Source organism: Salvelinus namaycush, chromosome 14 (genome assembly GCF_016432855.1).
Source record: "Salvelinus namaycush isolate Seneca chromosome 14, SaNama_1.0, whole genome shotgun sequence".
NCBI classification, from domain to species: Eukaryota; Metazoa; Chordata; class Actinopteri; order Salmoniformes; family Salmonidae; genus Salvelinus; species Salvelinus namaycush.
Window position 1 is genome coordinate 41,183,353 of NC_052320.1, and position 12,136 is coordinate 41,195,488.

A 12,136-nucleotide genomic window follows, 5' to 3' on the forward strand; every position below is an offset into this window, starting at 1 on the left:
CATACACTTAGGTTGGAGTCATTAAAACTCGTTTTTCAACCACTCCACACATTTCTTGTTAACAAACTATAGTTTTGGCAAGTCGGTTAGGACATCTACTTTGTGCATGACAAAAGCAATTTTTCCAGCAATTGTTTACAGACAGATTATATCACTTATAATTCACCGTATTACAATTGCAGTGGTTCAGAAGTTCACATACACTAAGTTGACTGTGCCTTTAAACAGTGTGGAAAATCCAGGAAATTATGTCATGGCTTTAGAAGTGTCTGATAGGCTAATTGACATAATTTGAGTCAATTGGAGGTGTACCTGTGGATGTATTTCAAGGCCTACCTTCAAACTCTTTGCTTGAAATCATGGGAAAATCAAAAGAAATCAGCCAAGAAGTCAGCCAAGAAATCAAAAGAAATCAGCCAAATTTCCAAATGACTGAAGGTACCACGTTCATCTGTACAAACAATAGTATGCAAGTATAAACACCATGGGACCACGCAGCCGACATACCGCTCAGGAAGGAGACACGTTCTGTCTCCTAGAGATGAACGTACTTTGGTGCGAAAAGTGCAAATCAATCCTAGAACAGCAGCAAAGGTCCTTGAGAAGATGTTGGAGGAAGCAGGTGCAAAAGTATCTATATCCACAGTAAAATGAGTCCTATATCGAAATAACCTGAAAGGCCGCTCAGCAAGGAAAAAGCCACTGCTCGAAAACCGCCATAAAAAAAGCCAGACTACGGTTTGCAACTGCACATGGGGACAAAGATCGTACATTATGGAGAAATGTCCTCTGGTCTGATGAAACAAAAATATAACTGTTTGGCCATAATGACTATTGTTATGTTTGGAGGGAAAAGGGGGAGGCTTGCAAGCCGAAGAACACCATCCCAACCGTGAAGCACGGGGGTGGCAGCATCATGTTGTGGGGGTGCTTTGCTGCAGGAGGGACTGGTGCACTTTACAAAATAGATGGCATAATGAGGTAGGAAAATTATGTGGATATATTGAAGCAACATCTCAAGACATCAGTCAGGAAGTTAAAGCTTGGTCGCAAATGGGTCTTCCAAATGGACAATGACCCCAAGCATATTTCCAAAGTTGATGCAAAATGGCTTAAGAACAACAAAGTCAAGGTATTGGAGTGGCCATCACAAAGCCCTGACCTCAATGCTATAGTAAATGTATGGGTAGAACTGAAAAAGCGTGTGAAAGGAGGCCTACAAACCTGACTCAGTTACACCAGCTCTATCAGGAGGAATGGGTCAAAATTCATCCAACTTATTGTGGGAAGCTTGTGGAAGGCTAGTCGAAACGTTTGACCCAAGTTAAACAATTTAAAGGCAACGCTACCAAATACTAATTGAGTGTATGTAAACTTCTGACCCACTGGGAATGTGATGAAAGAAATAAAAGCTGAAATAAATCATTCTGTCTACTATTATTCTGACATTTCACATTCTTAAAATAAAGTGGTGATCCTAACTGACCTAAGACAGGGATTTTTTACTAGGATTAAATGTCAGGAATTGTGAAACTGAGTTTAAATGTATTTGGCTAAGGTGCATGTAAACATCCGACTTCAACTGTAAATATCTGTCTTCTCTCTCTTACCGTCCTCTGACACGTCAGACCACTCTGGGTTGGGGAACTCGTACTGTCCGTTCCTGATGCGTTTTTTCATCCCAGGGGAGATGGCCAGGCCGTGGTTAGAGTAGAAGGGAGGATATCCACACAGCCTAGGAGGAGAGGAGAATAGATAAGAACCACTTAAGGTGCTATGTCTTGTACACTGCAGTTATTGGGAATCGATTCATGCTGTCAAGCTATTTTTTATCACTTACAGGATATACATGATAACGCCCAGAGACCACATATCACAGGATTTGTCATACTTCTCTGGACCAAGAACCTCAGGGGCTGGGATCAAGGAGAGGAAATACAGACTCAAAATACATTGAAGCCTTATATTTTATGAACTTAATAATCAATGCCACTGAAATATTCATGAATAATTATACTGACAGGGTAGGCCGTACTATTAAACCAGTCAGTAAGACTGAGTTGCGTAACCTTACCAACATAATAGGGGGTGTAGCATGGCGTTGCCAGGGAGTTGAGTGTGGTGATTTCTTTGGCAAAACCAAAATCGGTTAGTTTGAGGAGTGCATCTGGTTTTTTGGAGGTGTACAACAGATTTTCTGGCTGACGGACGAGAAAATAGCATAATTATTTATTGGACTGAACATGTATGCAAAATAAGAGATGTTTAGTATAATTCTGTTCATTGAATCACCAGACAGACTTTACCTTAATGTCTCTGTGAGCAATGTCAATGGCATGCAGGTACTGGATGGCTTCTCCTATACTCTTCATGATGTCAGAGGCCTCTAGACGGGGTGGGAGAGAAGAGAAAGACCGAGTTAGAAGCATAACTGAGCGAGTGAACAGAGTTGAATACCAGTGGAGTGAAGGGATTAGAGGTCGACCGACTATTTTTAAACACCGATACAGATTGGAGGACCAAAATAAGCCGAAACCGATTTTTATATATATGAATATATATTTGTAATAATGACAATTACAAAAATACTGAACGAACAATGAACACTTTTATTTTAACTTAATATAATACATAAATAAAATCAATTTAGTCTCAAATAAATAATGAAACATGTTCAATTTGGTTTAAATAATGCAAAAACACAGTGTTGGAGAAGAAAGTAAAAGTGCAATATGTGCCATGTAAAAAAGCTAACGTTTAAGTTCCTTGCTCAGAACATGAGAACATATGAAAACTAGTGGTTCCTTTTAACATGAGACTTCAATATTCCCAGTTAAGTTTTAGGTTGTAGTGCAGAAAGCAGAGCTCGTCTGCATGTTCCCCTGTCAGTCTGCTCCTCTGCTTATCATAAAATGATCCCCACCTCTCTCGCTTGGGACCGAAGAAGGTGGGGAACAGAGAAACTTCTTTACCAGTGGAGCAAGTGATTGAAGTCTGTCCTCATTCTGCTTCCACCACTCCAAAGGCAAGCTCTTTCTGTCAATGACAGGCTCTGTGAGGTAACGCACCAACTCAATTTCAAAACTTCACTGGACTGCCCTCTTGACTTCCAAGGATTCTAGTGTAGAGGCTGTCCACCAGACTGGGTGGCTGATCTACCAGGACTCTTAGCATCTGGATCTGGCTCCTCCTCTTCACTAGTCCCTTCTGCTGTGGCTCTGGGATTTGGTTTCTTAGTAGGTCAGATTCCTCCTTCAGCCACTCTTTTGCTTTCTCTCGTGCTGTTCCTGAGGTGAAGGCATTAGCTCTTGTAACGTGGATCCAGGACAGTTGCCAGCACCAGGCACTTGGTCTCCGCAGCCTTGGAGAACCACCTTGTCAGACTGTCCAACATGGTCTTCCGTAAAGTTGAGATGCCTTGAGTAGAAGAAACCTCCTGCTGCAGCATCAGCACCAACACACTGGGGATGATGCATGCGGCTGTAGAGTTGGAGTGGCACATCTCCAGTGTCACCTCCTCCATAGGAGCCAGTCTCAATTAGGTTAGAGACAATGTCCCACTGTGCAGCAGACAAACTGCTGATGTGTCCATATTCACCTGCATACACATTCAGTGCACGCCACTGTTCAAACATCCTCTGCAACATGTGTAGTGTTGAATTCCAGCGAGTTTGAACTGCTTGGATGATGCTGTGTTTCGGAAGGCCAAGCACTTCCTGAATGACCCTCAGACTCTGTTTGGCCAGTACAGAGTGGTCAAAGTGAGTTGCACAGCTCTTCAACATGGCAATAATGTCTAGCACAGCTCTCTGACTGGATAGGCCATCATTGATTACAAGCTGTAGGGTGTGTGCACTGCAGCTGAAGTCTGGAAGCTCTGCCAGTCTCATACCTTTCACCATGTCTGCCCCACTGTCCCTGAGGATCTACACGTAGTCTGGATTTCCCAGTATTCCAACATGGTCAAAAACATCTCTCGGATGTAGTTCCCTGTGTGTGATCCAGTCATAGTCTTGACATTCAGCACAACCTGCTTTCTTGTCCAGACATTGTCAATGAAAATGTCCAGTAAGACTCATCAGGGATTCTGTAGTGCCTGACCAGCAGTCAGTTGTGAATGCCATGTGTGGAGCATCCACTGGTGCCACCAGATTCTTCACAACTCTTTCATGTGTTTTATCTAGCATTTCTGTGGAGGTAGAATTCTTCATCTTTGATCCTGTACCAGGGTTCAGCAAGAGTAATCAGCCACTGAAAACCAACATCAGACACTACTGTGAATGGCTGGTTGTCAGTGGCAATCATCTCAAAAATTGCTTCATCCATCTTCTTGGCCCTTGGGTCTTTTGTCTTGCCATTTTGTTTGTTTATTCAAAAGTTGTAATATTGTAGCCTGCGATGTCTGTGACGTGTCTATCACCTTTTCCTTGTGAAGAATTTGTGTTTGCTTTTTTCATCACTGCTTCCTTATGAGCTTTTGGATGGGTGTTCTTAAGGTGATTCAACAGGTTGGTGGTATTTTTTGACCTACATCTTTCTCACAAATAAGACACCTTGCTTTCCCTGGTGCCAATTCAATGTAATAGTCCCAACACTGGTGCTCTGCTTTTCTCTGCCGTCTGTATGATTATATTAAGTTTACACACACACCTCTCTGAAGTGACAAGGACACTGAAGAGTCTGCTTAGGAGACACAAATACTCTCAACTGTTTGAATAATAAAACTATAGTTTAAGTTACCTGTGATGAATGTTGAAAACAAAAACGAATTTCTATATGCACAAAATCCTATTTTAATAATGGGCATGGTAAGAATTGACTACCAGTGTGACTCATAATTCCCATGACACCTTCCAGCAAAATCTGAAAAGCGGTTCCTTCATTCATTTATTCCATAGGATATTTTTTAGATTCACTTCAAATAAGGTCTGTGTTTCGTGTAGGCTTACACCACCTTGCCAATTTGATAACTGTGTAGATATCCATAGGACAAGGTAACTCTGATCAATATTGGCTAAATATAAGAGAAGATATATTCTTTTTTGTAGAGTGGATTTATGAAAATATGTTACCTTATATTTGTGAGATTTACACGGGCATCAACACGCTGAGGTGGTTTAAGCCTGCACGAAACAGACCTTATTTGAAGTAGATCAAGACATTCCCTACTGAAGAGATCAACGGTAAAATAACGAAGGAACCCCTTTCAAGTTCAGCTGCAAGTTATTATAGGAATTATGACGTGTCAACTATTTCTCTCTACCATTTGTATTTCATGTACCTTTGACTATTGGATGTGCTTATAGGCACTTTAGTATTGCCAGCCTATTCTCGGGAGTTGATAGGCTTGAAGTCATAAACAGCGCTGTGCTTCAAGCATTGCTAAGAGCTGCTGGCAAACGCAGTAAAGTGCTGTTTGAATGAATGCTTACGAGCCTGCTGCTGCCTACCACCGCTCAATCAGACTGCTCTATCAAATCATAGACTTAATTATAATATACTAAACACACAGAAATACGAGCCTTAGGTCATTACTATGGTCAAATCCGGAAACTATCATTTCGAAAACAAAACGTTAATTCTTTCAGTGTATTACGGAAACATTCTGTATTTTATCGAACGGGTGGCAACCCTAAATCTAAATATTGCTGTTACATTGCACAACCTTCAATGTTATGTCATAAGTATGTAAAGTTCTAGCAAATTAATTACGGTCTTCGTTAGGAAGAAATAGTCTTCACACAGTTCACAACGAGCCAGGCGGCCCAAGCTGCTGCATATACCCTGACTCTGCTGGCACTGAACGCAAGAGAAGTGACACAATTTCCCTAGTTAATATTGCCTGCTAACATGAATCTTTTAACTAAATATGCAGGTTTAAAATAATATATTTATGTGTATTGATTTTAAGAAAAGGTATTGATGTTGATGGTTAGGTACATTAGTGCAACGATTGTGCTTTTTTCACGGATGCTCTTTTGTGAAATCAGCACCCATTTGGCAAAGTTGAAGTAGGCTGTGATTCGATGATAAACTAACAGGCACCGCAGTGATTATACGCAACGCAGGACAAGCTAGTTAACCTAGTAATAACATCAACCATGTGTAGTTAAACTAGTGATTATGTGAAGATTGATTGTTTTTTAATATAGTTAAGTTTAACTTCTTATGGCTGCAGGGGCAGTATTGAGTAGCTTGGATGAAAGGTGCCCAGAGTAAATGGCCTGCTACTCAGTCCCAGTTACTAATATATGCATATTATTATTAGTATTGGATAGAAAACACTCTGAAGTTTCTAAAACTGTTTGAATTATGTCTGTGAGTATAACAGAACTCATATGGCAGGCAAAAACCTGAGAGAAAATCCAAACAGGAAGTGGAAATTCTGAGGCTGGTCGAGTTTCAACCAAGATCCCATTGAAATCACAGCGAGATATGAATGAGTATTCACTTCCTACGGCTTCCACTAGATGTCAACAGTCTGTAGAACTTTGTCTGATGACTCTACTGTGAAGGGGAGCCGAATGAGAGGAGAATTAGTCACCACTGCCATGAGGTGAACATTCTTTGACCACGCGCGTTCACATGAGAGGCAGCTCCGTTCCATCGCTCATCTGAAGTCAATGTAATTCTCCGGTTGGAACGTTATTCAAGATTTATTTTAACAATATTCTAAAGATTGATTCAATACATCGTTTGACATGTTTCTACTGACTGTTACGGAACTTTTGGATATTTCGTCAGGTTTTAGTGAACGCGCTTCCTGACTTTGGAATTGTTTACCAAACGCGCTAACCAAAGTAGCTACTTAGACATAAGTAATGGACATTATCGAACAAAACAACGATTTATTGTGGAACTAGGATTCCTGGGAGTGCATTCTGATGAAGATGATCAAAGGTAAGGGAATATTTATGATGTAATTTCGTATTTCTGTTGACTCCAACATGGCGGAGAAATGTTATGTTTGAGCGCCGTCTCAGATTATTGCATGGTGTGCTTTTTACGTAAAGTTTTTTTTAAATCTGACACAGCGGTTGCATTAAGAACAAGTGTATCTTTAATTATACACTGCTCAAAAAAATTAAGGGAACACTTAAACAACACAATGTAACTCCAAGTCAATCACACTTCTGTGAAATCAAACTGTCCACTTAGGAAGCAACACTGATTGACAATAAATTTCACATGCTGTTGTGCAAATGGAATAGACAAAAGGTGGAAATTATAGGCAATTAGCAAGACACCCCCAATAAAGGAGTGGTTCTGCAGGTGGTGACCACAGACCACTTCTCAGTTCCTATGCTTCCTGGCTGATGTTTTGGTCACTTTTGAATGCTGGCGGTGCTTTCACTCTAGTGTTAGCATGAGACGGAGTCTACAACCCACACAAGTGGCTCAGGTAGTGCATATGCACATTATCGAACAAAACATAAATGTATTGTGTAACATGATGTCCTATGAGTGTCATCTGATGAAGATCATCAAAGGTTAGTGATTCATTTTATCTCTATTTCTGCTTTTTGTGACTACTATCTTTTGCTGGGAAAATGGCTGTGTTTTTCTGTGGCTATGTACTGAGCTAACATAATCGTTTGGTGTGCTTTCACCGTAAATCCTTTTGGAAATCAGACATGTTGGCTGGATTCACAACATGTGTAGCTTTAATTTGGTGTCTTTGTGTGATTTCATGAAAGATTGATTTTTATAGTAAAATATTTGAATTTGGCGCGCTACATTTTTTCTGCCATTTGGCCAAGTGGGACGCTACCGTCCCACATATCCCAGAGAAGTTAAGAGGCATTAGAAGACAAAAATGTATGTTACCAATTGAATAACATCTATTGCAGGATAAATCACTGTTAAAGTTTACATACTTGTTCATATATGGATGTTACATTTTACTTTATGGGTTGGTTATGAAGGCTTCTTCTAACCCATCGCTTTCTACTACATATAATAACATTAATATATATAATTTAGGTAAAGATATAATTGAATTAAGTCCAAAAATGGATGTAGCAACTACAGATTGTCCCTTTAAGTCTATCAAAAGTCTGCAAATTAGGCCTATTGATCATTTTTTCCCTTATCAGCATGAATTAGATTGAGCAATAAAAGCCCCACTTTTATTCCATAGGCAGGGATCTGCTGTTGCAAGAGCACATTTTCCACTGGTTTCAAAAACAATGATTGATAGGCAGCTTAAACTTCTTGAATTCAACCATTATTGAGTTCAAATACACATTGAAATTTGTGAACAGCCATCCACAACAACCACAATCCGTGAGGCTCAAATAGCTAAATGACAGCAGCAGCAGGATTCACATCAATGCGCTATGTAGATATGAATAATAAGTGATATCCGTATCGCCATAGACTACACCACTGCGGTCATCCTTACCTCTAAGGTATTATTCAAGTTGGATAATCTTTGGATGCCGACAGCAGTCGCACCATTGAATGACATAGCTTGGACTGTAGCCTACACATTTGGCATGTCATCACAGTGGTGTCAGACTCACTCAGGTGGAACAAACTTAAAAACTTGCGCCTTTTTTCAATGCTTATTAGAGAATTGTCAAACATTTTGTTACCCAAACATCCTTTCTGAATTTAAAAGTAATCCTCGATGTAATTCTCTAGTTTTTCAAAAGTATCTGTAATCTGATGACAATATTTTAGCTGGTAAAGGATTAGTTACCGGCTTTTCGTAAACCCTTACTTCCCAACTCTGATGTCAACTATGCGCTTAAATAGCGAATGGAGGACGCTTTACCCGTGGTTCATTTTCATGCCAGCCAGGTAGGCTATACTCCTGTTGTAAAGAGAACCAATGTGCTTAATATTTGGAAAGTTAAGAAATAAATATAGTAGGTATAGTCTATAGAAAGCTGATGGGATCCTCGTTTTAATAGAGGTCATCATCTGTTTTCTTGCATAGCCTATCGAAATGTTGCGCCACATGAGCTGATGGGCACTCGTGAAGTATTTGGTTAGATTTTCGAATACATTTGTATTGATGTCAGAGTGATTAAATGCTCAATAGAGTGCTGAGTACCAGGCAGTTAACAAGATTGGTTGGCTACTAATGACCATCAGCAGCATCAGAGCTTGGAGAAGCCTAACTACCGTGACTAAACGGTCACATGGAATTTGACTGCCATGACTCGTTACCGCCGGTGTGGCGGTAATACGGTCCCCGTAACAGCCCTACTCATTACCTCTTTCTGTGAATGCCTGGTTCCCTCGGTCTTGAATATGGCTGAATAGCTCACCTCCATCCATACTAAAATGGAGAGAGAAAACATTGAATAACATAGGGTAAATGTGTGTGTGTGTGTGTGTGTGTGTGTGTGTGTGTGTGTGTGTGTGTGTGTGTGTCAGTCACCCACCACTCCATGACGATGAGCAGGCACTTCCTGCTTTGGTAGAGGTTTTCGTAGACGTCCATGATGCGTACGATGTGAGAACATGGCGACGCCCTCCAGTGGAGCTCTACCTCCCGACGAGCTTTCGCACAATCCTGCAGCATCTGAAGAGAGGGGGCGGAGTAGATGAGAAGAGAGAAGAGTAAGGGGGGAATCAGAGGCTAAATCGGATCTTCATGGCTTCCTTTCCTCCTCTCCTTACCACCATTAAAATCAAATCAAACTTTATTTGTGACATGCACCGAACACAACCTGTGAAATGCTTACTTACAAGCCCTTAACCAAAAGTGCAGTTCAAGAAGATTACCACTGTTGTCAAAGATAACAGGTTTAAATAAAAGTGAAGGAAATATGATGGAAGAGTGAGAGACAATTACCAGCATGAGGGATTTTTAGGCCAATGAGGCAAACCACACAGAGCAAGCTGCTGACTAACATGTCTTTCAAAAGGTTACGTCTAGATTTCTCCCCAACCAGTGTCTAGTGCAGCCTACTTTCTCTGCTATTGATAGTACATCAGGCCAGGGGTCTCAAACATGCAGTGTCTAACTTGTCATTGTTTCTGAATTAGAAAAACAATGCAGAAGATTTTCCATCCTCAGTTCACTCCAAGTTCAGAGGCCTCAAACCAGACAGAGCAAAAGCCATCCAGAGGTAGTCACTTCCCTGATTTTGACATTCAGATCTGATTACGGCAGCCTCAGACACATCATAATACAATTTCCCTCCTTCCCAGATGGAACAAGCCTAATGGAACCTAATGAAATTACTCACCAATTTGGGAGTTCAAGAACAATACCACACAAAAGTCCAAGTTGGTTGAAAAGGTAAAGGCTTAACCCTTGGCCTGCCTGACGTGTGGCTAGTAAGCAAACACACATTGACAATCAATCCACCGCATCCGCCAAATGGTGGCCTTCCGGAATGGAAGGTGGCCGAGCTACAGCAGTGTTTGTGAGACCATGAAACATCCCGAAAATCTGTTGGGTTCGAACGGTTTGGCCCAAGATCCACTCTGGAAAGATGACTCATGAATGTGATGGTGTTCTCAGTTTTGCTCTACGACACCCACAAGTGTCAGGGGATTCGTCTGAAGTCGGTACCGCCAAACTGCCCACTTCTGTCTGTAGCATCCGAACAGTTCAGGCTACACACTAATATGACCACTCTATGGAAAGGTGAGACTCAGGAAAACGTACAAATAATAAACTCGGCAAAAAAAGAAACGTCCTCTCACTGTCAACTGCGTTTATTTTCAGCAAACTAATCATGTGTAAATATTTATATGAAAATAAGATTCAACAGACAAACTGAACAAGTTCCACAGACATGTGACTAACAGAAACAGAATAATGTGTCCCTGAACAAAGGGGGGGTCAAAATCAAAAGTAACAGTATCTGGTGTGGCCACCAGCTGCATTAAGTACTGCAGTGCATTTCCTCCTCATGGACTGCACCAGATTTGCCAGTTCTTGCTGTGAGATGTTCTCACCCTTCCACCAAGGCACCTGCAAGTTCCTGGACATTTCCGGGGGGAATGGCCCAAGTCCTCACCCTCCGATCCAACAGGTCCCATAAGTGCACAATGGGATTGAGATCTGGGCTCTTCGCTGGCCATGGCAGAACACTGACATTCCTGTCTTGCAGGAAATCACACAGAGAACGAGCAGTATGGCTGGTGGCATTATCATGCTGGAGGGTCATGTCAGGATGAGCCTGCAGGAAGGGTACCACATGAGGGATGAGGATGTCTTCCCTGTAACACACAGTGTTGAGAATGCCTGCAATGACAACAAGCTCAGTCCGATGATGCTGTGACACACCGCCCCAGACCATGACGGACCCGCCACCTCCAAATCGATCCCGCTCCAGAGTACAGGCCTCGGTTTAATGTTCATTCCTTTGACGATAAACGCGAATAAGACCATCACCCCTGGTGAGACAAAACCGCAACTCGTCAGACAAAAGCACTTTTTGCCAGTCCTGTCTGGTCCAGCGACGGTGGGTTTGTGCCCATTGGCGACGTTGTTGCCGGTGATGTCTGGTGAGGACCTGCCTTACAACAGGCCACAAGCCCTCAGTCCAGCCTCTTTCAGCCTATTGCAGACAGTCTGAGCACTGATGGAGGGATTGTGCGTTCCTGGTGTAACTCGGGCAGTTGTTGTTGCCATCCAGTACCTGTCCCGCAGGTGTGATGTTCGGATGTACCGATACTGTGCAGCTGTTGTTACACGTAGTCTGCCACTGTGAGGACGATCAGCTGTCCGTCCTGTGTCCCTGTAGCGGTGTCTTAGGCGTCTCACAGTACGGACAATGCAATTTATTTCCCTGGCCACATCTGCAGTCCTCATGCCTCCTTGCAGCATGCCTAAGGCACGTTCACGCAGATGAGCAGGGACCATGGGTATCTTTATTTTGGTGTTTTTCAGAGTCAGTAGAAAGGCCACTTTAGTGTCCTAAGTTTTCATAACTGTGACCTTAATTGTCTACCGTCTGTAAGCGGTTAGTGTCTTAACGACCGTTCAACAGGTGCATGTTCATTAATTGTTTATGGTTCATTGAACAAGCATGGGAAACAGTCTGATCTAAATCGCAAGTCAAACCACAATTGCAACATTTGGATAAAAATAAGGCCTTGATTATTTGCCCATATCATGCAGCCCTACGTGGCAGTGTGTCAATGATCTCAAATGAATGCAGAAATT

General features: G+C 41.9%; 1 protein-coding gene across 1 annotated transcript in view; it reads right to left on the reverse strand.

Annotated features, from left to right (window-relative positions):
* Positions 1-12,136, reverse strand: part of LOC120059520 (MAP kinase-activated protein kinase 2-like) — a 32,787-nt gene that overhangs the window by 4,542 nt on the left and 16,109 nt on the right. Inside the window, exons 2-7 of the mRNA XM_039008643.1 lie at positions 9,396-9,535; positions 9,225-9,289; positions 2,307-2,386; positions 2,075-2,201; positions 1,841-1,916; positions 1,611-1,735 (exon numbers count right to left, since the gene is read on the reverse strand). Coding sequence (XP_038864571.1) covers positions 1,611-1,735; positions 1,841-1,916; positions 2,075-2,201; positions 2,307-2,386; positions 9,225-9,289; positions 9,396-9,535 — 613 coding nt within the window. The remainder of the gene's footprint in view (positions 1-1,610; positions 1,736-1,840; positions 1,917-2,074; positions 2,202-2,306; positions 2,387-9,224; positions 9,290-9,395; positions 9,536-12,136) is intronic.